At 28.9% G+C, this 25,462-nt stretch overlaps 1 protein-coding gene across 1 annotated transcript; it reads left to right on the top strand.

Annotated features, from left to right (window-relative positions):
* Positions 1 to 4,437: 4,437 nt before the first annotated feature.
* LOC107437508 (RAS oncogene family member Rab1) lies at positions 4,438 to 21,297 on the top strand. Its single transcript, XM_043041093.2, has 7 exons — positions 4,438 to 4,875; positions 11,638 to 11,710; positions 12,853 to 12,900; positions 13,717 to 13,764; positions 16,168 to 16,263; positions 18,334 to 18,465; positions 19,835 to 21,297. The coding sequence occupies exons 1-7, from the start codon at positions 4,853 to 4,855 to the stop codon at positions 20,033 to 20,035; spliced, it is 621 nt and encodes a 206-aa protein (XP_042897027.1). The 5' UTR covers positions 4,438 to 4,852; the 3' UTR covers positions 20,036 to 21,297.
* Positions 21,298 to 25,462: the final 4,165 nt, after the last annotated feature.

The raw sequence follows: 25,462 nt of genomic DNA, 5'->3' as shown, positions 1-25,462 counted from the left end.
TGATTTTTGTATGGGTTCAGAACATCCCATTTTCTAAAAATACAAATTTGGATTTTAAATAATTGATTTGATAAATCAAAAGATTTGGAGCTTTGTTCCAACATCTTTTTTTAATTACTTATTTTAGTAAAAATCATAAATATTCGATTGCTCAAACTTAGGGATTGCTCACTATATATGCATAGTTCAGACATGTAGCTTTATTTGCAGGATTTATGGTTAATTGTATTCAAACTTTTTGTTCAGGCAATTTCTGAAAATAAATTTCAGTTAACAAGTTTACATTATCAAATTTTTCATGTAATTAAGGTATTGTACATATTTATTATTTTCTGCAAATACAGTGACAAATATTGCATTTGTAGTTTCACAACTGATTTTTCTTTTAGAATTTTTAAATGAATAATTGAGCAATCATCCACTAAATTACTTTTGTACAAAAATTCTAAAAAGTATATTCATTGTGATTTTCGAGATAATTGAATCCATATTTTAAAATTACAAACTTTAAACAACAACTTTAATTAAATATTGGCATGAGGAAATATTATCTAATTGATACTGGTGTAGCTTTGTAAAGGTCAATGTAACCTTCAAAATGTTTGAATTTTAGAAGAAAATGCACAGGCAAAAATTGATTTTTTAAGAAGTTTTAAATTGTGCCACTCTTAATGAGTGGCACAATTTAAAACAACAAATTTAAATAGATGATCAATTATGCTCCTGATTCAATCATGTTATGATTCAACTAAAATAAAATATTGCTGCACATTAACAATGCATAAAGCAAATTAGCGTTCTTTTCAACTGTGCCAGGTTTAAAATTCGGACTAATGATAAAATTTCACATTCAATTCAAAATTTTGTTTTACAAATTAGTTATAAAAAGGTTTTAATGACTTATTTATTTCTTTAGTTATCAAAGACTGAGTGGTGAGGCCACAAAATTTGGCCTTTATCTGATATATATCATGGGCCCGGGTGGACTTTGATTAAAATTCTTCAGGTTCGGACCACCAAAAAACTCGCAAAGTAAAGAACAAGGTCAAACTCGCCTCTACTGTGTATGAATAAAGAGCAGCCCAACTTCGTTGTATATAAATCTTCAAAAAGAAGAATTGAATCAATTTTCAAAAACTTTTTAGGGTCTATCCACAGTTGCTAACGTAACATATTCAGATTTTTTTACATGTTTATTTATTTAAGCAAAAATAGATAAACAGAACTTTTCAAAAAAGTGCAGTCCCGCAGTGAAGTAATGGTAAAGACACGGTTCCCAGAAGAACACGGAAGTCAAGCAACACTGGCTCTGGTCAGTAAGCTGGTGGGTGAACACCTATGTAGGGACCGAGTGTGTGCGGTGTCGCCCTTCGTTAAACTGTTCTACCGTAAAGTGCTCTACTTCGCGTACAGGTCGTAAGGGTGCCAAATCAGGGGAACCATTCTCTCAGCTGAGGATCAAAATTGCGATGGCATGTCTACGGATCATACTAGGGGATGTTTCTCGGACCGTCGCCAGTAGCAGGGCTGATTGTGCTCCGGAAAAAATCCGGATTTCCAGATTTTTCGTTGACAGTGATCCGGAAGTTTCCGGAGATCGAAGGTCCAGACGTTTCAAAAAATCATTGATCACAGAAGTTTCCGGAAATCAAATTTTCAAAAGTGGAACTTAAAAACACAATTTATTTTGTTTGTAAGGGAGAGCCAGATACATTTTTTATCAGTAAATAGTTATAATCATAAACTCAAGAAAGTAAGACATATTTGTAAATTTTAATTACTTCTCCTAGAAAAACCTAGTTTAAATTTTTTTCAATTGAAATTTTTTTTTTTTTTAAACTCAGGAAATTTTCCGGAATTTTGACTTGGGCTCACGATTACCCCTGTAGTAAGTAATCCTATTTGATTCATTACTTACCAAGAATGCCTTGAACTTGAAAGGTAGTAACATAGTGAAATATACAATATAATTTATGCTGGCATTAAACTTATATTTAATATTTAATAACATTTCATTTTTGTTCTAAGCAGAGCGCGATGACAAGGACGCAAAACTGAAAAATACAAGCCCAAAATAACTGAAAAGTTACTATTTCGGGTATTTCACTAATTTGTTGCGGGCTTCCACAGCTTGTCACGGAAAAAAGTATCCGGATTTAACAAATAATCTTTTTTTAAAAAAACAGATAATTCTCAGGCGCACAACAAATACGGCGTTGTTTGTGTCCTTTCCTAGAAACAGCGAAATACTGTATTTGTTGTGTGTCTGAGAAGTATCTATATTCAGGGCTGATTGTGCTCCGGAAAAAGTACGGATTTCCGGATTTTTCGTTGACAGTGATCTGGAAGTTTCCGGAGATCGAAGGTCCAGACGTTTCAAAAAATCATTGATCACAGAAGTTTCCGGAAATCAAGTTTTCAAAAGTGGAACTTAAAAGCACAGTTTATTTTATTTGTTTGTAAGGGAGAGCCAGAGAGATACTTTATAAGCTTATATTCATGATTAATATTCATTTTTTATCAGTTAATAGTTGTTATAATCATAAACTCAAGAAAGAAAGACATATTTGTAAATTTTAATTACTTCTCCAGGTCATCATAGATATGTGTAAAATTTTAAATATATTTTAAATAAACTAAGAAATATTGAGAAAAAGGAAGGAAAAAAACTTATTTAAATGTTTTTCAGTTTAAACTTTTTTTTTTTTTTGAAATACTTAAGAAATTTTCCGGAATTTTGACTGGGACTCACAATCACCCCTGCAGTAGCCCATTGCGCAGCTCTAGTGCGACATAAATAAAGTACCTACCGACAAAAATGTGTAATTTTTAGCAGTTATTTATTATTACTTCTCCAAAATCAGGAATATGGCTACAATAACGTAATATTTTAGACACAGTAAAATCTTGCAGCAATTAGTTTAAATAAAATAAGAATAATTCAGTTAGAGGTTCAATAAAAAAAATTGCAGCACAAAAACAAGTGCATAAACTGAATTTACGTCTTATTCCTTTGAAATACTGTATATAAAGTTTTATAATTGTTCAAGAGGAGCCCAACTTGATTCCTCAAGCTATTTTAGATCGTAATTCTATTCAATTTTCATTTGTTTGATATTCTCATTCAGAATGCAAGTTAGAAAAACTGGTTAAAAAAAAAAAAGCGCGGAGCTCCTGAATTTGTTTATGATGGCAATGTTATATACTAGTTTTAAGAAAGCTATGGAATCAATATTTTCACTTCTCTATAAGCTCTAAAATCGTTAAAATAAATTTTGTAAGGTAGTTTGCCATGATTGTAACATTGGAATGTATCAATTGTAGCATTCAGTGATAAACTCGTGATACCCAATGGAGAAATTAGTAATGCTCAAATCGACTCCAAAAAAATGCATTTCATGTTAGTATTTATAAAATCTCTTAGTCTAATTCGCCCTTTAAAAATTTTATTTTGTGTTGAAACATGACGAGTACAAAGTAACGGGNCGAGTGTTGCGATCGCGAATGCTCAAATCGACTCCAAAAAATGCATTTCATGTTAGTATTTATAAAATCTCTTAGTCTAATTCGCCCTTTAAAAATTTTATTTTGTGTTGAAACATGACGAGTACAAAGTAACGGGTTTTCTGAAAACGTGTGATGTGTCATTTCAGCTTATTACTATGAAAATGGTGTACACCTCGATCTGGGTGAGTTAAGGGCCACTCTCAGCGAATGCGTTTCACGCACTACCGATCACTGCGTAGAAAAACGGTGAAACTGATTGGTGGGTTTTTGTAGAAAAATATTTTTCACCAATCAAGTTCTAATTCTCTCTCAACGGCTGTCGGAAGTGTGTGAATTGCATTTCGTGAGGATGGCCCATTAGGAAGATTTATATTTTATTCACCGCATAAAGTTTGATTGCAGATAACTAACCAACAAAATAAAAATTCTTACGAGGTCTAAAGAAGCTCTTACGGGTTACTCCGGTTCGGAGGGGCCGGGGTTCGATCCTCGACTCCACCAAGACCCACCGAATACCTGCAATATTCGTATTCATAAGATACTACATCCATGGAATCGAAAGTCCTGTGGTCGGTCGCTGACTAGTATCAATTGTACAAGGATCTGGAGAAAATTTCGTTCGCCTTCAGCTCTAAAGTTTAAATTGAGAACATGGCCTCACAAGGGAGATCTCTTCCGCAGAGGATCAAAATTGTGATTTTAGGACTTCAGCAGATCATTTTCTTTATGTTACTCAAATCATCGCTAACAGCCCATTATAAATAAAATATCTACCTATCTTATATGTCTAATAATTTACAGTCTCATGCCAGGAATAAAAACATATAGAATGTTATAATAATGAAAACTTTTGTAAACAATAAAATGGTTTTTATTTCTTATACTGTCTGTTTTTAAGTAAATCATTTTAGAAAAAAAAAAAGGTGTAATAGAAGAAATTCTGCCCGATTTGTCCTGAGTCCTATGTTTCGGTTTTGTAGTTGGTTTTTGTTTCTCTTTCCGACCCATTGCCACTTCAGTTAAAAAACTTATTTCATATGAAAATATCGTTTAAAATCTTTTGTGGCCAGTTGGTTTATAGACAAATTTATTTCTGATGAATTATTTCATTTTCTCGTATAATTAATAATAATTTACTCACAAGGTATTGGACTTGCCACGTCAATTACATGACGTCACGCTGCTATCGCCATCACCTCTTGTGTACACCCTCTTTACCTTCTTTCATGAAACGTCGCGAAGTGTTAGCCATTTTGTAGACTATATTTTCAGCCTGTCATATCTAAAAATACATTTTTTGAAGCTAACAGAACATTTCTAATATAACTTTATATTTATTCTTGTTATGTCCACAATGAATCCTGAATAGTAAGTATTCAAATTCTTTATTCGAATATTTTTCCTTATGTTGAGACTGCTCGGAACTAGTTTTGTTTCTTATGTTATATATTTATAAATGTCTTGCATAAATTATAGTTGTTGGAAGTTTCATATTATTTAAATATATTCGAATGGTTTTTGCTTGATTATCCATAGATAGTTTTGTAATTCTAGTTGGTTCAATATAATGCATGATAATTAATTGGATAAGTAATGTGATAATGACTCACTCATCTTGTGACTAGTTGCAAATAGTTTTTGATAACAAACCAACATATATTAAAACCAAAAAAACTTCACTTTATAATATATTCTTCAAAAAACATAGCAAGCTTATACTATATAGCAAAAATCTTGACTTTGGAAATGTGTTATGATTGCATAATGGCTATTGTTTACTTATTTTTTATGTAAACTACGTATCTAACGGAAAATTTTTCTTCAATTAAATGTAAAGGTTTAAACTTAAAGTAAGTTACTTTTTGAGTTAAATTATCCTGTTTATGAAACTTCAATTTTAACATTTTCCTTCTATGCGTATTTAGTCCTAATTGCGTATTTGTTTTGACTGGTTTCATCATGCGAGTTCGTGATCGATATTCCTTATCAAAATAGTTATTTAATTTTTATTTGTATTTGATAACTTCAAATCAGTCAGAAAATGTGTTAGTGACTGTAAAAATTGCTTTTGAGTGCTAATATGTCAATACCTCTGTTTACATGTGTGTTTGAATACTTCTTTTTAAATTCCTCCTAGTGTGCTATGCTTTTTAATAAAGGCGCTTTTAATTAAATGTTTAATTTTGAAATTTATATATATATATTTGCAAATATTTAAAAATTTAGAACCTAGTATTACTTTAAACATTTACATACACTTAAATCTTTTATAATTTTCCTTAAGAGTGTAAGACTGCTTTCAACTTTTCTGATGGAAATATTAGAATTTTTTTTATTAATCATGTACTACTTAAATCTCAAATTGCTGTTGCATGCTTAATTTTTATAAATGGGATTTATTAAAGTTAACAGGGGCAGTCTAGGTTTTTCTGAGAGGTACCTATTTTAAGTTTTTTAAAATAAATCAACACAAAAATATGGATTTATCATTTCTACAAAGAAATTTTTAAGAAAAAGTAATTTGTGAAGGAATTGCTAAAAGGTAGTAAATTTGGCCTGGACAGACCCCTGGTTAATAAATTTTAAAATTAAAGCTGATTATTAAATCAACATTTTGTAATAAGTGTCTCAAATGGGAATGTTTCCATATCATGACCTATGTTAAAATAATAGCAAAGTCTTCGCGACTTCTTGGCAGTGACCAGAGAGAAACTTTAAAAATAAACCTCATTACAAACGAGTAATTTGAAGGATATAATTTATACTAACTTCCAGGCAAACCTCTCCATGTATTTTTTTTTTTTTTAAATTTGAAAGTTTAAAATTCATATAGTGCCTTAGTGATTGTAGTTTCAAGACATCGCAATACAGAAATATCATTTCTCAAATACTGTTCTTTGCCTTTTCTTGAAATATTTCAGAACTCTTGTGAAATTTAAATTTCAAACAGTACTTTAAAAAATATTTAAATATTGGCTACCAGCTGTCTTTTACTAAAAGTAGTTTATAAGTAATTTATAATATTTGATTTGTGTAAATCAGTTTTGAACATCTTGAAAGGGAAGGGTTTAGTAAACCTAGCGGCTCATTTAAAATTTCATAGATGGTAGCATGGTACTAGTTGTTAGGAAACTGCATGGAAAATACCAAGGAAGTCATTTTAAGCTGCCTAAACTGCTGCTTTATTTGAACTGCATTTTATAAATACTGAATAATATTTCTAGAAAGGATAAGTGTTATGTTTTTAATAATTATTTTGCTTGTTTATAGTTTAGATAAAATTTCAGTATTTCTTATGCTTTTACATGGAGTGTAGTGGATCATCTTAACTTGGGGCATAGTGGACCGCCATTCAATGTACCTAAAAGTACAAATTTAATTTAAAAGCTTATTTATTTGAATTAAATTTATATAAATATGGTGTAAAGTATTAATACTAAAAAATAATAAATATTGAAATAAACATAATTTCTATTTAAAGTTAACAAATATTTGGAATTATATAGAACTAATAAAAACAGTACAATAAATTAATATGGATATAAATACAATTTATTACACAGCTTTTATATTATGTTGTTATTTAATAATTATATTGTTATAACTCTTCCTGATCTATGTGTGTTCACAGAAAATTTTAATGTCATTTTCCTGTAAGTCTCTAAATATTTTATCAGCAAATTTTAACATTTCCTGATTTCTATTTATTTTCGCTTAAATAAGGTCCATTTTGTGAGTGCACAAATTTTTTTCTTAATTTCTTGGTTTCATTTGATTATTTTTTTTTTCGTGAATATTCTGATCTATTTAACCTTTTAGTAATTTTATTTCAGAAAATATTTATTTAACCAGAATAGTGGAATAATGTAATTTATGTTTAATATAAACCACTAGGGTTGGTTCACTGTACCCTGGGATAAACACTGTTGCTGAACCCGGAAGGTAGAGCACAGTATCCCATTTTGTGAGTGCACACATTTTTTTTACAAATTATGCATTGCAATAATTTTTTCAAGCATACTACATTGTTACTTTTTACTATAAAAATTTTAAAATGTAATTGAGAGGTAACGTCCCTGAATCAAAGCAAATTTTTACCTATTTTTTGCCCCTAATATATTTTGATATTTTACTTTTATTGTTTTCAGTTTGTTGTACATTTTTAAAATGTTTGAGACATTTGTAGAACTTGATGACTTTAATATCCATGCTTTGATTTCTTTTTTTTCTTCTTTTTTTTGATTGCTAAGAATTTAATTAAGCTGAAATTGGTAATAAAATTATTGAAATTTATGGTGAAAATTTAATGAACAATGTTAATGAACAAAAGTACACAACATAATGGGTGTCCCTTAATGTCAAAGATGTTTGGTCATCAATGACTTTTCAAATAAAATCTTTGGAAAGTTTATTTCTCTAAACTACAACTTAATTCCTTGAAACTCTTTATGGAAAAAAACTTAAATTGAGCCTGTCATGATTCATTAGTCTTTAAATTAATTTTAAACAATTAATGCAGGAAGTAGCTGTTTTGAAATTAGATGTTTCTTGTTGGTTAAATTTAATACAGTTATTTTATATATGTATATATACCCTATGAGCAAAATAACTTGGGCCCTCATTGTACCAATATTCGCTCAATAGGGGTTCAAAGGGTCGTTTTTTTCCGATATTGGTTCTACATAGAATCGTCTGATTCACCCGATATTTTACAACCATTTTACGCCCTATAAAATTGTTAAGAGTCGCCCGATATTTTATATTCATTATTCGGCCAATATAGGCTGTATATTGGTCCCACAAAGGCCGATATTAGCCCTATATTGGACCAATTTTAAAAAATCTAGGCATCCTAATATTGGTGCCTCGGTGCATGTTCATATAAGACCCAAACTGGAGTCAAAATAAAATTGTTAATAGGGTATGCTCTGTGTTTTAATTATCAAACTTACTAAAATGTTATGCAGCAATTATAAAAAAAAACGTCATTCAAACTATGGCATAACATATAAACTTGTATTGATGTAAGAGGTGATTGCGCTCCGCAAGTTTCCGGAAATCTTAGGTACAGAAGTTTCAAGAAATCTATCACATTTATGTATTAAAATTCTTGTATATTTTATTAAAGAATATTAGAACTAGAATTTATACTTGGCATCTTTCATTTGTAAATATTTTTTCTGGTAGAATAATAAATGTGATTAGATAAAAATAAACTTGTACTTAATTATTCATTTAAATTATGCTGTATATAATTTATTCAGAATTCAAGGTTTTGAAAATATTAGTGATTTAAATCTATAATGACATTATGTTTCTAATGATTTTACTCAAGAAATTTTCCGAATTTTTGAGTTGGACTCACAATCACTCCTGTGATGTTTTCACATTACTGCTTCTAACAAGGGAAACTAGGGAAGTGTGACTCGCCAATTTTGAAATAAACTAGTGGGATGTATGCCTTATGAGGAATAATTTTAGGGGACAACATTCGTTTCGGCCCATAGAAGGTCCTGTGAGAGATAAAAAATAATTCAATATATAGAAAAATCGGTATTTTATTACTTCAATGCAGACTATTAGTTATTGTAATTGTCTCATACTCCAATTAATTTGTAATTAATTAATTTGCTAATCAATAAAATTCATTATTGATTAATTATTAATTAATTACTAATTAATTGATTGATTTGCAATTACATACTCCAATTAATTTGGAAAATTTTTCGAAGAAAAAAATTTATGGAAATTTTTTTTTTTAATTAACCTAAGAAGTTTTTCTGAAAAACAAGATATGTAAAATTTTCAAAATCAATTTTGACTATAAATATCCATTATATAGTACGTGAAAGTACCACAAAATTAATTGGTGTATACTAGATACAAAATTAATTGGAGTATATATATAATGGAAATAATTACAATAACTAATAATCTGCATTGAAGTAATAAAATACCGATTTTTCTATATATTGAATTATTTTTTATCTCTCACAGGACCTTCTATGGGCCGAAANGTGGCATTAATGATTTTACTCAAGAAATTTTCCGGATTTTTGAGTTGGACTCACAATCACTCCTGTAATGTTTTCACATTACTGCTTCTAAGTCAGAGTACAAAGTGTTAAGGTTTTCTGAACTACGATGTTCATTGCCTTGTTGGCTGAATCCTGAAAAGTAGAACTGATAGACAGAAGATATTAGACTATTAACCTAATAGCCTGAATTTGTTTTTAAAAAATTTCAGAGAGTTCAAATGATTTTTAAAGCTTTGTCATTCATGGGTTGAGAACTTAAAATTTATACAATCAAGCTCATTTATTGCAAGCTCCGATTTAACGAAATCTCATATTATGTCAAGTTTTTGGTAATTGGTTGATTTAAAACTGATCATCTGAACATAACTTGGATTATATGAAATTTTTTATAAAATTGGGATAAAATTGTAATTTTCAAGAAAACAATTGCTAAAAAATAGTTTGTAGATAAGCAACCAAAGTTTCTTATCTTTTTTATTACGAATTGTGATAACCTACTTCAAAGCTCATTCTAGGCAGAAAAAAGGGCAGGGTGCAAAAGTTTAAAAAGGGGCATTATTATTCTAAAAAGGCAATAATTTCTTTCTATGGGCCTTACACGTTCTATTAAAAAACATTGTCAAGTAATAAAAGATTTTTTTTAATTTTACTAAAAGTAGCAAAGCAATCATATTTATTACTAATTTTTAATAATAAATTAACATATATATCGAGTTAATGAGCTAATTATCTTAGTAATTTATTTAAAATGCATGCATATACTAATAAAATAATAAATGTATGTTTTTAAGTGTCAGTAGTTATGATTTAATGATAGTGGAAGTAACTGCAAACTTTCAAAGATAAGTGCAATAAGGGGGTGTGATAGCTATTTTTCCTTTCCCATATAAATCTATGTATTGGCAGCAACGACAAACTAAATAAAAAGCGTTGAAAAGTTTAAGAAATCCATTGTAGAATTTGGTGGAAAAATAAAGAAGGGTTGAGGAAAGAAAGAGTATGGACTCTATTACATCAGGGCACTAATTTACTTCAGGGGCAACAGGGTGGATTCTTTTGACTAAAAGGGCAGCAGGGTGCTGCGCCCTGTTTACCCTGCCTAGAATGAGCTCTGCCTACTTATGTATTATCATGATAAATGATTATGTTCCGCAGTATACTGATCGTTAAGACAAGGTTTCCAGCAGATCACCAAAGTCAAGCATCACTGGCTGCTGTCAGTGTGCGGGTGGGTGACCACTTGGATCAGTTTGCGTAGTGACCGAGCAGGGGTCTGTCTAGGTTTTTCTGAGAGGTACCCATTTTGTGAAAATTTAGACATAATTTGTGAAAAATTAAAAATTATATTAAAAAATCAACACAAAAATATGGTAAAAATATGAATTTATCGTGTCTTAAGGGATACAAAAATAAAATTTTACGAAAAGTATTTTGTGAAACTACCGTTTTTCCTAAAGTTGATTTTGTGAAACTACCGTTTTTCCTAAAATTGATTTTGTGAAACTACCGTTTTTCCTAAAATTGAATTTGTGAAGGTACCGCTAAACGGTAGTAAATTCGGCCTGGACAGACCCCTGCCGAGGTTGTGCAGTATTGGTCCTTGTTGAACTGTTCTTGTGTGCAGTGCTCAACTTCGTGTGTAGGTCGTCGGGAGTGCGATCCCCTCTGCAGAGGATCAAATTGTGATGGCATGTCTTCGGATCATCCTCAGATGTTTCCCAGACCGTTGTCAATAGCCCATTGTGCAGCTCTAGTGCAACATAAATGAGCAACAAAGATAAATGATTATTGCCATGAGTTCTGTACATTCAATTATTGAAGAAAGGCACAAAATCATTCATAAACAAAGCTTTCACATTTTTCTTTTAGTGTAAATAAAAACAATAAACTAGAACCAATTTTTAAATATTTTCTAATTTTTTGTGTTTTATACCTTATATTTTTAGAATTTCAGCTGATACAGGTTTAAAGAGCACCTTTATTTTAATGTAAAAATTGCCTAAATCATGTTTTCATTAGAAGAGTTTGAATGTGTATGAAATGAATTTAATTTTAACATACTTATTAACATTTTTGCATTTTTTTAATCTAGTGACTATTTGTTTAAATTGCTTTTAATTGGGGACTCTGGTGTTGGAAAATCATGTTTGCTACTGAGGTTTGCTGTAAGTATAGTTACTTAACTGTGTGTTAAATGTTATGGTCACTTTTTTAATCAATGCTTAAAAATTAATTTTATGTATGATGGTTTTGTAATTGTTCATAATTTTGTTCTGTCAATTTGAAATGTGCTCTTGAGGAGAGCATTGAATTTTTTTTTTTAGAAAAGGTGCATTTTTTTATTAGCTTAGCAATTATATTCATGGTATCCGCGCACTTGGAAAGTCATGAATTTCAATATTAAGCAAAATTAGTCATGAAATGTCATGATTTTTTTTTAAAAAATCATGGATTGTCATGGATTTAGGTTGTCGAAAAATCTAATTTTTAAAATCGATTGCTAGAGAACTTAATTTTCACCCATGTTCAAAATTATATTGAATAAAAAAAAATTTTTTTTATATAAATATGAAAAGTTAGAGAAATGTTTATTCATGTTTACACGAGCTAGCTTGTTATTCCATACCATATTTAGCGAATTTGTTTTTTTAATAAATTTTTCTTTTCTTGGCTGCAAATATTTCTCAACTGAAAATATTAAAAGTAGTTTCCAAAAATATCCGCAAACTGTTTCCTTGTATTGCATAGCAACTGCAGTAGTTTTGTTACATGTAGTGTTCTACTTCTGACTACTGCCTTATTTTCAGGGAGTGCAGAAATCTTTTACTCTTATAAATATTTCATTTGTTATGAAATTTTATTTAAAACAAATTTTGAAATATTTAGATTATGTTTTATTTCAGAAATTCATTTTGTTAGACTGCAATATTTTAGTTAATGTCTTGAATTATTCTAAACTTTCCTAATTTTTGATGGAGAAATTTAAATTAAGTAATAAAGTATTTTCTAAATGAGTATTTTTATTTTAAATGTAATATTATTTTATTACTTCAGTGTTAACCTGTGAAGAGATTTCAAAAATTTTATTTTATTTTTCTCATTGAAAATTATTTGTTAGAGCCTCCAAATGTTTGTTAAAACAATTATCTGCGCTTTTTGTTCAAGTAAAAAAGCTTAGCAATTTGTTAATTGTTTTAAGAAAAATAATTAATTCAGTTATTAAATGTAAATTTATTTTGTTAAAATTAAAAAAATATATTTGACTTGTTAAATTTTAATATTTAAGGCATTTTTTTTCTACTTTTAGGATGACACCTACACAGAAAGCTATATCAGTACTATTGGTGTTGACTTTGTAAGTGTTGTTGTTTAATGTTTCATAATATTTGCCTAAGTGTAACTATTTCATTTCATTCCAGCATAAAAATTGTTTCAGGTTATCTAATCAGGTTGTGTATTAGTTGCCATGATTAGAAGAAAATTTTTTTTTAACGGGAATAAATTCAAATGTTGTAAATTCAATTCTACTTCAGTAAATAGTTTTGCTGAAGTAGTTTCTTTAATTAAAATATATGATAGTTATAATAAAGAATTTCAAAATATTAAATCTCATTAAAAAATGTAGTAAGGAGATATAATAGATTCATTCTGTTCAAACTTTTCCCATTTTCGCAATTATACTTTTTATGATCCAAATTGATTAAATGTATTGGTAATTATTAAATATTCAATATTTCTCGTGTTTACTCATGTGTTAAAACTTGATTTGCTACATTGTTACATTTGAATTATTTTAGGTTTTTTTCCCCAATCTGTTGTGATTCCTGTATTTTATAATAAACAAAAGGAATATTAGTAAAATTACTTTTTTCTTAATGTATATTAATAGAGGAAATATTTTAATTTTTTCAAAAACTTCAGGTTAAATTTAGTTTATTGTCTAAGCGTTAAGCTACTGGGCGAAAATTGCATTGAAGTTTTTATGCTATACTACACATTTTTTATAAATGATACGGGGGTATGCAGTTTTTCATTGTAGAGTAGCCTGTAACTTAAAAGTTTTTTAAAGAAAACAGTAAAAGTGCTATTGTGGAATATTCTTTAACTTTTATTTAGCTGTTTAAGAAGTTATTTTAAAAAAATTCTTGTCTAACACATTTTTATTTTTTAGAAAATAAGAACCATAGAACTTGAAGGTAAAACTATCAAGTTGCAAATAGTAAGCCATATCTTTTGTTTCTTCTGTCATGAATATGAAATAAATATAAAATGAATATAAAATAAAGTTAATCTGTTATTATTGTGCAGATTTAATGAAATTCTAAAAATGTCAGTAGATAAATGAGATGTTAAAAAATCTTTCTAATTTTGTAACAATTTTTAAGTATCGCATAACTTACATTATGGTCATAATGTTAGTATTATGTTTTAAACAATGAAGTAACTTTATAAACTAATTGTTTATAAAGTTACTTCATTGTTTAAAAATGTGTAACTTTAAATAACTATCAAGAACATTGTTTTTCATAAATGCTTATGCTTTATGAAAGACAATGTTTTTGATAGTGAGTTTTTTTTTAAAAGGGTTATGCCATCTTCACCTATTTACCTCTTTAATTATTATTATGAAGGTTTTTTTAATTATACAGAATGTTTAAGTTTTATAATTGATATTTTATTATTAGTTCATTTTTATAAGAAAAGATTAAAATATCTTCTGATTTTAAAAAGGTATTGAGACTATTTTAGCTCATTCTTTGTTTTAAATAAGCTTTTAACTGCATTTAATGTTATTTATTGTTACCTCTGGGTAAAAATATATTGGATTGCAATAAATAAGAGCTCCCAAATATTTGCACCAAATGTAATGTAATGCAGAAATTATACATTGTATTTTGTCAAGTTCATGAAACAGAATTTAAAATATTAATATTTTTCAATAATTTTATTTACTTACTGCAATCTAATAAATTAAAGAAAAAATGGTATTTCTATTGATACCTATATTATTTATATTTTTAAGTGTGCTTTAAAAAAATATTATAATTAAGTTTTAAAAAAAATAAAGATCAGCAACTAATATTTAGTGAAACAGATTATAATTGTATTGTGTTAATGCTAGTGAATTAGTTAATACTGTATTGTCACCAATACTGTATTGTCACCAATACGAATAAAGTTTTTATTTAAAGATTTCAATATATATCTAATGGATCAAATGCAATATGTTTTCTAACTTTTAATGTGCCTTAAACATAAATGCAAGTCTATTAATAAAGCCAATAAATATGTAAGTGACTTCAGTCAAAATAAAGCAATAAGCATCTAAACTGCTGTTAATTAATAAACCTTTGAATGTGATAGTGTTTATTTCAATTGATTGCACTTTTTAATAAGTTAAGATTTAAAAATGAAAGCAACATAGAAACAAGCATGGTTACACTGATCATACTGAAAAAATGTAATATAAGGAGGGTTTGAATATCTGTACTTTTTTTCTATTTGTATTTCATTATCAGTAGAAGGTTATTGTTATGAAAATTTGATTTGAAATGCCTTTTTATCTGCTGAAATAAATGTTCTGCCATCCATTACTTAGAAAAATTTCTATATGGTTGTGAACGAAATAAAAAAAGTTCCGTAAACTCTTAAATAAATAAAATGCTGTGACATAATAAATTGTACACTATGTATAAATAAATATTCAACTTTTTCTTTCTAAATTTCTTAAATTATAATTTGAAAGTGTGATATAAAATTTATTTCTATTAAAATATAATTTTCATTAATAGTTTTTAAAGGAAATAAAGTTAGTTTATATTTAAATTGTTAGATTTATTTTAACTTCATTACAAAAGAAAAAAACGATTCTATGAATAACATTTGTTGGGTAAATTTTCGAAAATTATGTTCTTGAATATTTTATTGTTTTGCCATTTATCAGTGGAAACAGTTACAGGGTGCTTAGCATTTTTGAAATCTTTTTAAAGGTGCTTATTTTTGATTTTAGTTTTTTGAAAGCCCCTAAAGGCACTCTTTTCATTGAGTGTTTTTAAAAAGTGCTTAATTTTTTCCCTTTTTTGAAATTATATTTTTCTTTACCATGTTGATTTTCGCTTCGAATTATGCAAAAAGACAAGACAGAGTTCACATTATTCTATTCAATTTTTTAACAATTAATTCAACCCCAATCTATTTCGGTGTATTGTCAGTCCATAGCGTATGAAAGCGCCATTTGTTTTACACGATTCAAAATTTCATAGTTTTTGACAATTGCCAAAAATAATGATGAAAGTTTTTTCTTTTCTTTGACATGACGTTTAAAACATGATAAAACCGTCAATTATCAACTTTCCAACCCTGCCCATTTATGATATTTTTTTAAAGTGCTTAAAAGGTGCTCATTTTTTGTTGAATAATTTGGCTACACACCCTGAGTTAAATTGTGCAACTTTAATACCTTTGAATTTTGAATAAAAATTTTGCTTTCATTGTATTTAAATATATTAACTTCAGGTATATCTGATTTCTGCATGATTGATTTAAGGCTCTGTAAAATTTAAACTGTTAAATCTCCAAGGTTAATATGTTATAAGTAGTTAAAAAATGTTTTTATTTGTAGTGGGACACAGCTGGTCAAGAAAGATTTAGAACTATTACTTCAAGTTATTACAGAGGAGCACATGGCATTATAGTTGTATATGATGTAACCGATCAGGTATGTGGGATTTTTTGTACTTTCAAGAGAAATTACTTACTTTTTGCTTGTTTAATAAAAAGATTTAATGGTGGTGTCGATTGTCTTGTGTGACAAAACTGTCTGTGATTTCTGTATTTTTTGTCATTATCAGGGATAAGATTTTTCCACTTTTTAGCGGATTTCCGCTTTTTTCACTTATCTCTTGAATTTCAGTTTTTTTTAATCAAAAATTCAGATTTTTCTAAAAATTTCACTTTTTTTTAAAGTATTCTGCTTTTTCAAGAAATTCACTGATTTTCAAAGAGAAACAGAAAATTCAAACTACAAAGCTAGCAATCCTTTCTCATTTTTACTTATTATAGCTATTTTCTCCCCTTTTACTCGCAGCAGATAAGATTTTCCGAATTTTTTACCCGCCCTCCAGATAGATCCGATTTTCGTAGTTCAAACGACGCTGCTTCTGACAAGCCTTTTAGAGGTCCCAAGCCTGGAATCTGCTAATATCTCGATTCTTATTCACACGATTTTAATATCAAACATAGCTTTTCATATTTGCGTGTTGCGATTCTTATTCACGCGATTTGAATATTGTACGTTGCGATTCTTATTTACGAGATTTAAAAATCCGATATTGTGATTCGTATTTACGCCTTTTTAAAAACCTATGTAGCGATTCGTATTCACGCAAGTTTAAAATTCAATGTCTTGATTTGCTCATGCGGTTTATAATATCAAACATTGATTTTCGTATTTATACGTGATTTTAAAATAAGGCATTGGGATTCGCATTCACGCATTCTAAAAATTATGCATCATAATTCTTATTTATGCAATCTAAAAATTACGCATCATGATTCGTATTTACGCAATCTAAAAATTATGAATCGTGATTTGTATTTACGCGTTTTAAAAATTCTATATCCCAGTTTGTATTTTCTCATTTTCAAAATCGTATATCTAGTTTCATATTCATGTGATTTCAAAATCCATAATTGTTATTCATATTCACGCAATTTTAAGATCAACTATCGCGATTCTTGTAAGAAGTAAATTTTTTTTAAATTAGTTACTATAAAGGTGACTGTTTTTCTAACGACGATTATTAGTATATGTAAGTGTTACAACATCAGAGAAACTGGAAGGGAATATATTCAAAACTTACATTCTGTGCTTGCAAAGAAGAAAAAATAGGATTTGTCACAAGATGTTTGAAGATGGACTAACGACTAAATATAGCAAACATAAAAGATATAGCAAACAAAAGCAATCACTTAAAAAGGGATTTAATAAAAAAAAATTTTTGGGGAAAAAGAGTTAATTAACTCATCATCAAAATTTTATTTATAATTGCTGTTATTTATGCTATAAAATGCAAAATTCTTATCAAATAAAAAACAATTATCTAAACAGTTGCTGATTGTCATGTAATTTTTCAAACTAAAATAGCAATTTTTGTATGTTAAGGAGTTACTATATATTTCTACTTCACTGTTATTGATATGTTTCAGAGGGCTCTAGTTAGATTAGACTATAATATGAACATAATGATTCGGTCCATTGTTAAAGTTTTTTTTTCCAATATAATTTAAAAAGTAATATTACTGATATATTTGCTATAAATCACATAACAGTATTTATTAAAAGAAATGAAATATTAATGTATATTCTCAGTAGTTTTAATTTGCTAAACCAGGTAGTTTTTCAAGTAATAATTGTCTCTTATGTGAACTGAGGAAAAATATAATTTCCAGCTTTATTTTTTCAATTGGTAATTTTTATTTTCACTAAATGTTAAGTAGCAATGTAATCATTTATATAATAATCGATTAGTACACAATTGTATGTCAACACATTATTTATTATCTTAAACTGTCTGGAATTTATTATTAAAGGATTGCGCTTTACGTAAAATTTACGATCATGAAAATTCAGCTTTTTTGCCTTTTGGCTAATCTCATCCCTGCATTATGCTTCAACCTCAAATTCTACATATTCAACCTCAAATTCTACTAGTTATGACAGATTTTTTTTTCTCTATTTTTTGTGTGACAATATCACCATTCTTATCTTGGCTCTTCTTTATTTCAGGAATCCTTCAATAATGTCAAACAGTGGCTTCAAGAAATTGATCGTTATGCTTCAGAGAATGTTAATAGATTGCTTGTTGGAAACAAGTGTGATTTGACACCAAAGAAAGTTGTAGATTATGTTACAGCCAAAGTAAGTAAATTTTTTTTTTTCATTATAGTTTCATTTCATTAAACTTTTTCGTATTTTAAATGTGTCCACTTTTGTTGTGATCTTAACTCATGTTATGATCTTAAAACTTATTATATAATTTCAGATTTCAATTAATATGAGAGTTGCAAATGATTATTTATCTTTGATTTTTATGTCACTTAATCACAAGTAGTATAAATGGGGAAGGCATGTAGGGGTTAAAGCTAAGACTGGCTCATCCTGGGCTGGAGAGAGCTTAGACTACTTCACTAAAAATAAGGTTTCAGACTTGAAGTGATAAAATTTTCATTAACCTTTTACTTTTAAACAAACATTTAGTAAAATTAAGTATAAAAATTTGTGATTAAAAGGTTTTGATAACTAATTTTGTTCAGGTATCCGGCATATATCTGACCTCTAAAAAACAAGCCTGAACTCATCTAGAGGCAATATTACCAAATAAGTGGTTTGAAAGTTATCTAAAACAGTATTTTATTATTTTTTTATTAATGTTTTTGGGACATGTTTTTATAAATCTTAATTTTGTTAAGTCAGTGGTAGTTAAAATATTTAAAAATACTACAGGATATATTAATGTCACAACTCATTGTGGGCATTTGCTTGATAGTGGCAGAACTTGACTATTTTACTTGTTGGCAATAGCCTTTCTAATACTGAAGGATACTGATTTTTTTTTTTTTTAGTATGTAGATGAGTTAAACTTAGAAATGTTTTTCTTTATCTAAATATATAAAGTTAGTGAAAAAATTACAAATCCATAGATGAAAAAGTTATAATTTTCAATTTGATATCTGTTGTAAGTGCCTTTCAGATTTGTGTGGGATTTTAAAGTTTTTTATTAATATTAGTTTAATGGGTATTCAATTTTCTTTTTGGCTCAAAGAACAAATTTTCTTCTGTTTCCCCCCTTTATAAACAAGGCCTCAACATTTCTGATTGGTAATATATGGGTATATATATCAACTTGTTTCTTCTATAAAAAATAGTAATGCATAATAGTATGCATGCAATTTTTCACTTGAAAGTATTAATTATGTCATGCTCTTGGAAACTGTCTTGTAATCAACTTATGCTCTTTAACAATTATGTGTGACCATGAAAAAATTATGCACTGTAATTAAGTGAATGTTTCTGTTTTTAAAAAAAAAATGGTTTGTCCAGATACATTTTTAGTGGGTTTGTACTCCCTACCTAATGGTAACAAATGATATCACTAAACTGCCTGTATATAAAATGTGAACAGAAGATGTAAAATTCTGCGACCTGTCTTATTTTTATCAATGTCTGTTTAATTCGCATTGTTTCTAATGTTCAATTGTGCATATTTTAATTTGAATTTTTTTTAAAGGAATTTGCTGATCAGCTGGGTATACCATTTTTGGAAACCAGTGCAAAGAACGCCACTAATGTTGAGCAAGCTTTCTTGACTATGGCAGCTGAAATTAAGAAGCGAATGGGACCACCAACCTCAGCTGCAGGTGCTTCTCATGCTAGTGAAACGATCAACCCCACTTCTCCTGTTAAACAACAAAGTGGCGGTTGCTGTTAGAGAGTAACTCTGATTTCAGTGGCTTGCATTCATTTTTTTAACAGTTGGTGAAATTAAGGCACTTGGCTTCAGTTCGCTGGAGGTAGATGTTATGGACTCTGCCAAGGGAAGAAAAAAAAATCATTAAATAGACTACATTTTGGCACCATTATTATATTCCCTTGTATTCTTCTGCTTATGTCTATTTAAAAATTCAAAATCGTGTTTTAGATTCCTAGATTGTTTTTTTCCCCCTTCTGTTTTGTTCAAAGATTAAAACTTCTGTATGAAATGGAAATTTTGATTATTTACATTGCCTTTATTTAACCACTGTGTCTAGTTATAATTCAGTCTTTATTTATATATGTAGCTCATTGAAAGTGACAAGACTATATCATCTTGCATTGAATTCTTGTAAACATAGTATTTAAAAAAAAAAAAAATTCTTGATGCCATGCAAGCGTGGCGTTTGTTAATTTTAGGTTTATCATTCCAACCCTGATGTGTGTATGTGTGTCTGCTTCGATCTTAGCTGTTTGTACAATGTTTAATGTTTGGAATTCTAATATGAAATAGTTCTTTATTATTTGATTTTTTTTAAATTCAAAATTCATTTGGTGTATTGTAAAGTATTTCCCGGCCTTAGTGGATATTTAAATTGCATTGGATAAAATTTTCCCTCTCAGTTCAGGTGTTTTAAAAAGCAAATTTTATTTTAAATATTTTACAATATTTTTAAACACTATATTGCAAATTAAGTTGTAAAATATTTGATATTGCTTTAACACGATTTAGACACTGTATTATAGTTTGTAAAAATATGTAATTTTTCCAGTAAGAAATGTTGATTCCATTCATCTAAAATGTTCTGTACTTACTAAACAATTTCATTAAATTTTTTGTGAGCTGGATAAAAAATTATTAAAGATTTCTGCGCATATGTTTCAAGCCATTCTTATAAATAATTTATTCAAATATTTAGTGCCTTAAGTTCATTCATTTGTTATGCTGAAAATTGTAAGCAAAGGGCTTTTCTAGGGTTTTATTTCCCCAGTATTGTCATTAAAATATCAAACTTAATTATTTAAATTATTTATATACAGGTTTGTTTTTTATATACTCTGTAATTAAGTTATGACTTTAAAAATGCTGCTCTGCAAAGTTTCCTTTCCAATTTTGCAATGATGAAATTGTCCTTTGTATTTGTAGAACTTGTAAACTGGCTAATATAACTACTGGCTGAATCGTGTATTGAGTATTTTTAATAAAAGAATTGAAAATTATTGCTTTGAATCCGTAAAGACTGCGGTGTTTTCTATTTAATTCTGAACTTTAGAAGTAATTATTTTTTGTTAATTCATTTTTGAATAAAATTATTGATATATGAAAATAAGCCTGTTTATAGTTCAATGAGATACTTCTTAAATATACTAAAAATATTGTTCTGATGAAAGTTTTTGTCATTTAATAAATATAAAATTATGTCATATATCAGCGCAAGAAAAGTTCTCTATAGTCTTTGGCATATTATTTTCGAATTATGAATAATTTTATTTCTATTTTTTTTTAGTGTAAAATTTTTATTTTATTATGCTTTCTCCTAATTTGGACAGATTTCAGTTTTACACTTAAAAAAATCTTTTTCTGTGCTTTCCTTTTTGCATAACTTGTGATCAAATTAGCTGATAAATAGAAACTAATTGATAACCCCTCTACTCAAATGACAATATTTTCTGGTCATTGAAATATAAAGTTAAATAGCCATAATGAACTCACATCTGCAATCGATATAGTGGTAAAAGTAAGCAAATGAGAATTTTAATAATTTTAGGCATTCTTTAACAGGGTGCGTAGCGTTTGTAAAAAGTACTTAAAGGTGCTTTTTTGGGGATTTCGTTTTTAAAAGCTTTTAAAGGTGCTTTTTTCAGCTGGCTTTTTAAAAAGTGCTTTTTTTTCCGAATAATTTTTTTTCTTTCCCTTCAGTGATATCTGGTGGATCCCATGCATTTCACAAGAAATGGGGAGTTTGCTACGTAATCATTCACGCGGACTTTATGTCGTACCCTTTGTTATGACTTGCGCATGCGCGCACACTTGAAACCGAAACCCGAGTGCTCCAATTTGGATAGAGAATATCAGATCCTTATGAAATGTTTTGCTTTTTAATTTATTTTAATTTAACATTTGTTCTTGTTTATTTTACTTCTAACACTTTTTTTGACATAGGGGGTAAGGGTACTTTTGTTCTGAGTTCAGGGTCAAGTTGAATTCAATCGATGACGTGGGAAAGTACTGATTGTTTCGATTTACGCCCATTTCTTTTTGGGGTTTTTTTAACGCTAAAACTGTTGATGAAAAGTTTTTGTTTTTCAATAATATCATTGATTAAATATGAATTTTTTGAAAGCTTGAAAATTTTTGTAAAGTGCTTGAAAATTTTTTAAAGTGCTTATTTTTGATTCAAAGATTTGGCTATGCACCCTGTTTAAGCAAAAATAAATTATGTAAAACTAAAACATTGCAATACGTTTACATGCAACCAAGTAGGTAGGGGGAAAGTTATAACATGGGACCATGGTATTTTCCCGAATGGGGCAATCGAGTATTCTGATTGCGAATTAGTCTTAGAAAAAAATATTCTGTTCCCCAACCTTCACAAGTCAATCCAATCAAGAGAAAGATATACTGTCTTTATTTAATAGTTATGTTTCTAAAAAAAAAAATTTCGTGCACTAAAAAAATAATGAATATAAATCGATTGCTGGACTTACATAGCAAATCAAGATAACCATGTGATAATGTTTCAGTCTAAAACAATGCTAAAAGTACTTAAGATTTAAGAATTGGACTTTGAAATTCTAAAGTTAGCTGAACAATACAGATTATCAATTTTTAAACTATAATTAGAAGTAGATTGCTGATTATCACTGAAAGTAGTGATGTAGGTAAAGATGAAATATGTACAGGTTAAAGCTGCTAATTTTTGATAAAATAATGTGAATGTATGTTTCAAACCTGTTTCTAAGTTATTGACAAAATAGCACTAAATCTAATGAAGTAAAATCGAATCATATAATTGGCAATCGAAATGTGCTTCAGATGGCTTAAAGCAGAACTCTCTTCCTATGGGGCCGTTCAAAAAGTACGTACACAAAAATGGAAAATTTTTAACCCCCTCCCCCCCTTTGAGTACGTACATTATTTTAGTCTGCCCCCCTTTCTCATAAAAGTTAAAATGTTTTAAATAAAATTAAATATTTATTTAAGGAGTGTGTAGGAAAAAGTCTAAATTTGGTGTATGCTTATAATGTACATACAGTAGAACCTCGATTAACCGAGGCAATAACGAAGTCTAAATTTTTTTTTCTTCTCTCCAAAATGAGCTTGGAAGAGATTATACACATATTAGTTCGCTGTCCGTGTTACAGGCACTTATTCCCCACAAAAGCACTCAACTTCCATGAAATATTACACGCTGAGAAGACAGCATCCATGATTGCTTTGTTAACAGTGGTCATGTGGCTTGTAAGTTTAATCATGTAAATTTTAAAAATACAATATTTTCTTGAGATTTGTGTTATTTTTGAAAATGCGTCTTTCGAAATTTAACTAAGTATAGTTAAAAAAAATTCCATTTTACTTTTTAAAATTTACTACTAGAGTTGATTTCCTTTTTAAGTCTTTTTAGCTGTGAAACATAAGTTCATATATGTTTATTTTTATCATTTAAAAAACGTTCTATTGTTTTATACTTTAAAAGTAGTTAAATTCGCAAGCACGGAAGGTTTTTATACATGGTTCCTATTAACTGAGATTTCCGATATCCGAGGTACTAGCGGTCCCAATTAGCTCGGATAATCGTACTTTGTATAATACCTCCCCATCGTACAAAACCGTATTTTTTGAACGGCCCCTATGGCAGCACATGCTTTCACCATTGGCGTGTGCAGAGTCATAGAAGAAGGAAATACGTTAGTTTCTGTCTTGATTTTTATATAGTTTGAAATCTTTTAAGTTGGGATACTATATGGATCTGGAAACTACATTAAAAATAGTTATAAAAGAAAGCATCATGGAAATTTTAAAAAATTTCGTAGTGTATTCCCAGGGGCCCCCACCAGGGGGGGAAGGTGGGCGCATGATGCGCTCACTTAAAGCTTCGGGGGGGGGATTTAGAATTTGCCCAAGAGCTTGGGGAGATGGGGGCCACTGCATATTCCTATGCAACTGAAAAGAGGAGATGAGGGAAGGGAGAAGGGCCAAAGACGTGGAATTGGTCTTCTCCCCAGATGGCGTATTTCAGCGTTGAAATCGCCTATATAAGAAATAATTATGCATCAAAAGCCATAAAGTATTAAATGTTATCTGAAAATAACTCTTTATATTTTACTTCTAGTTAGTAATCTTTTATAAGCTTTTTCTCAAAAGTTGGTATAAAATGCAATTAATTTCTTATTTATGATGAGAGGAAATGATACTACAGAATAAAAAATAATCCATTAATGTGTGATTAAGATTTTTCCTAGAAAAGAATATTTGTTTTCAAGGTTAAATATTTCTCCTCGGAAAAAATATTCTGTAAAAGTTTTAGAAAAGTTCTTGTGAAGAAATAATTAATATTTTTCTCAAGCTAAAATTTCTCTGGTAGTTTTTTTTTCTCTATAGTAATCGAATTGCTTCCATCTGGAAAATTTATAGCAAGCAAGATTTGATCAGTACTCGAATCCATGCCTTTTCAATTGCTTCTCGAACTAACTCTCTTTTGATCAATATTCAAACATACCAACCCTCCTTTAATCGGTGCTTGAAGCTGGAACCTAATGTCATTTTAATATTTCTCAATCCAACTATCAATGAAACCTTTTACAATGAAACCGTTTACGAACCCAAACTCTTTTGAACAATGAGCGTATCTACAATCTTTGTAATCGGTACTTGAATCCGCTATAATTTTTCAGTGCTTAAAACCACCATCTTTTTATAGATTCTCGAGCCTATTATCAATTGATTAAGAATCAAACCCATTATTTTTATCATTTCTCCAACGCACATTCTTTTAATCAATACTCAATCCACCTCTTTTTATCAGTACAAGAACCGACTATCTTTCAATCTGTACTCGAACTAAAGAAAAGTTTACCAATAATTGAACCTTCCATTTTTATCAGCAAGCGAGTCAGCTATCATTTCATCAGCTTTCACCAGTACTCGAACCAACTATCTTTCTATTGTTTTTCGTACCGACCATAATTTGATCAATAATCAATCCCTCTTTTCTTTATCTGTTCTCGAACCCGTTATTATTTGATCAGCACTCGTACCTACTTTCATTTATCAATAATCGAAACCACATCTTTTTTTATCAGTGCTGGAACCCACTATTATTTGATCAATACAGGAGCCTACAATCATTTCTTCAAAGCTTAAACTCACTATCACCCACTATAT

Source organism: Parasteatoda tepidariorum, chromosome 3, assembly GCF_043381705.1.
Source record: "Parasteatoda tepidariorum isolate YZ-2023 chromosome 3, CAS_Ptep_4.0, whole genome shotgun sequence".
Classification (NCBI taxonomy): Eukaryota; Metazoa; Arthropoda; class Arachnida; order Araneae; family Theridiidae; genus Parasteatoda; species Parasteatoda tepidariorum.
The sequence above is the reverse complement of the archived record's forward strand: the minus strand, read 5'-3'. Positions and strand labels throughout refer to the sequence as shown.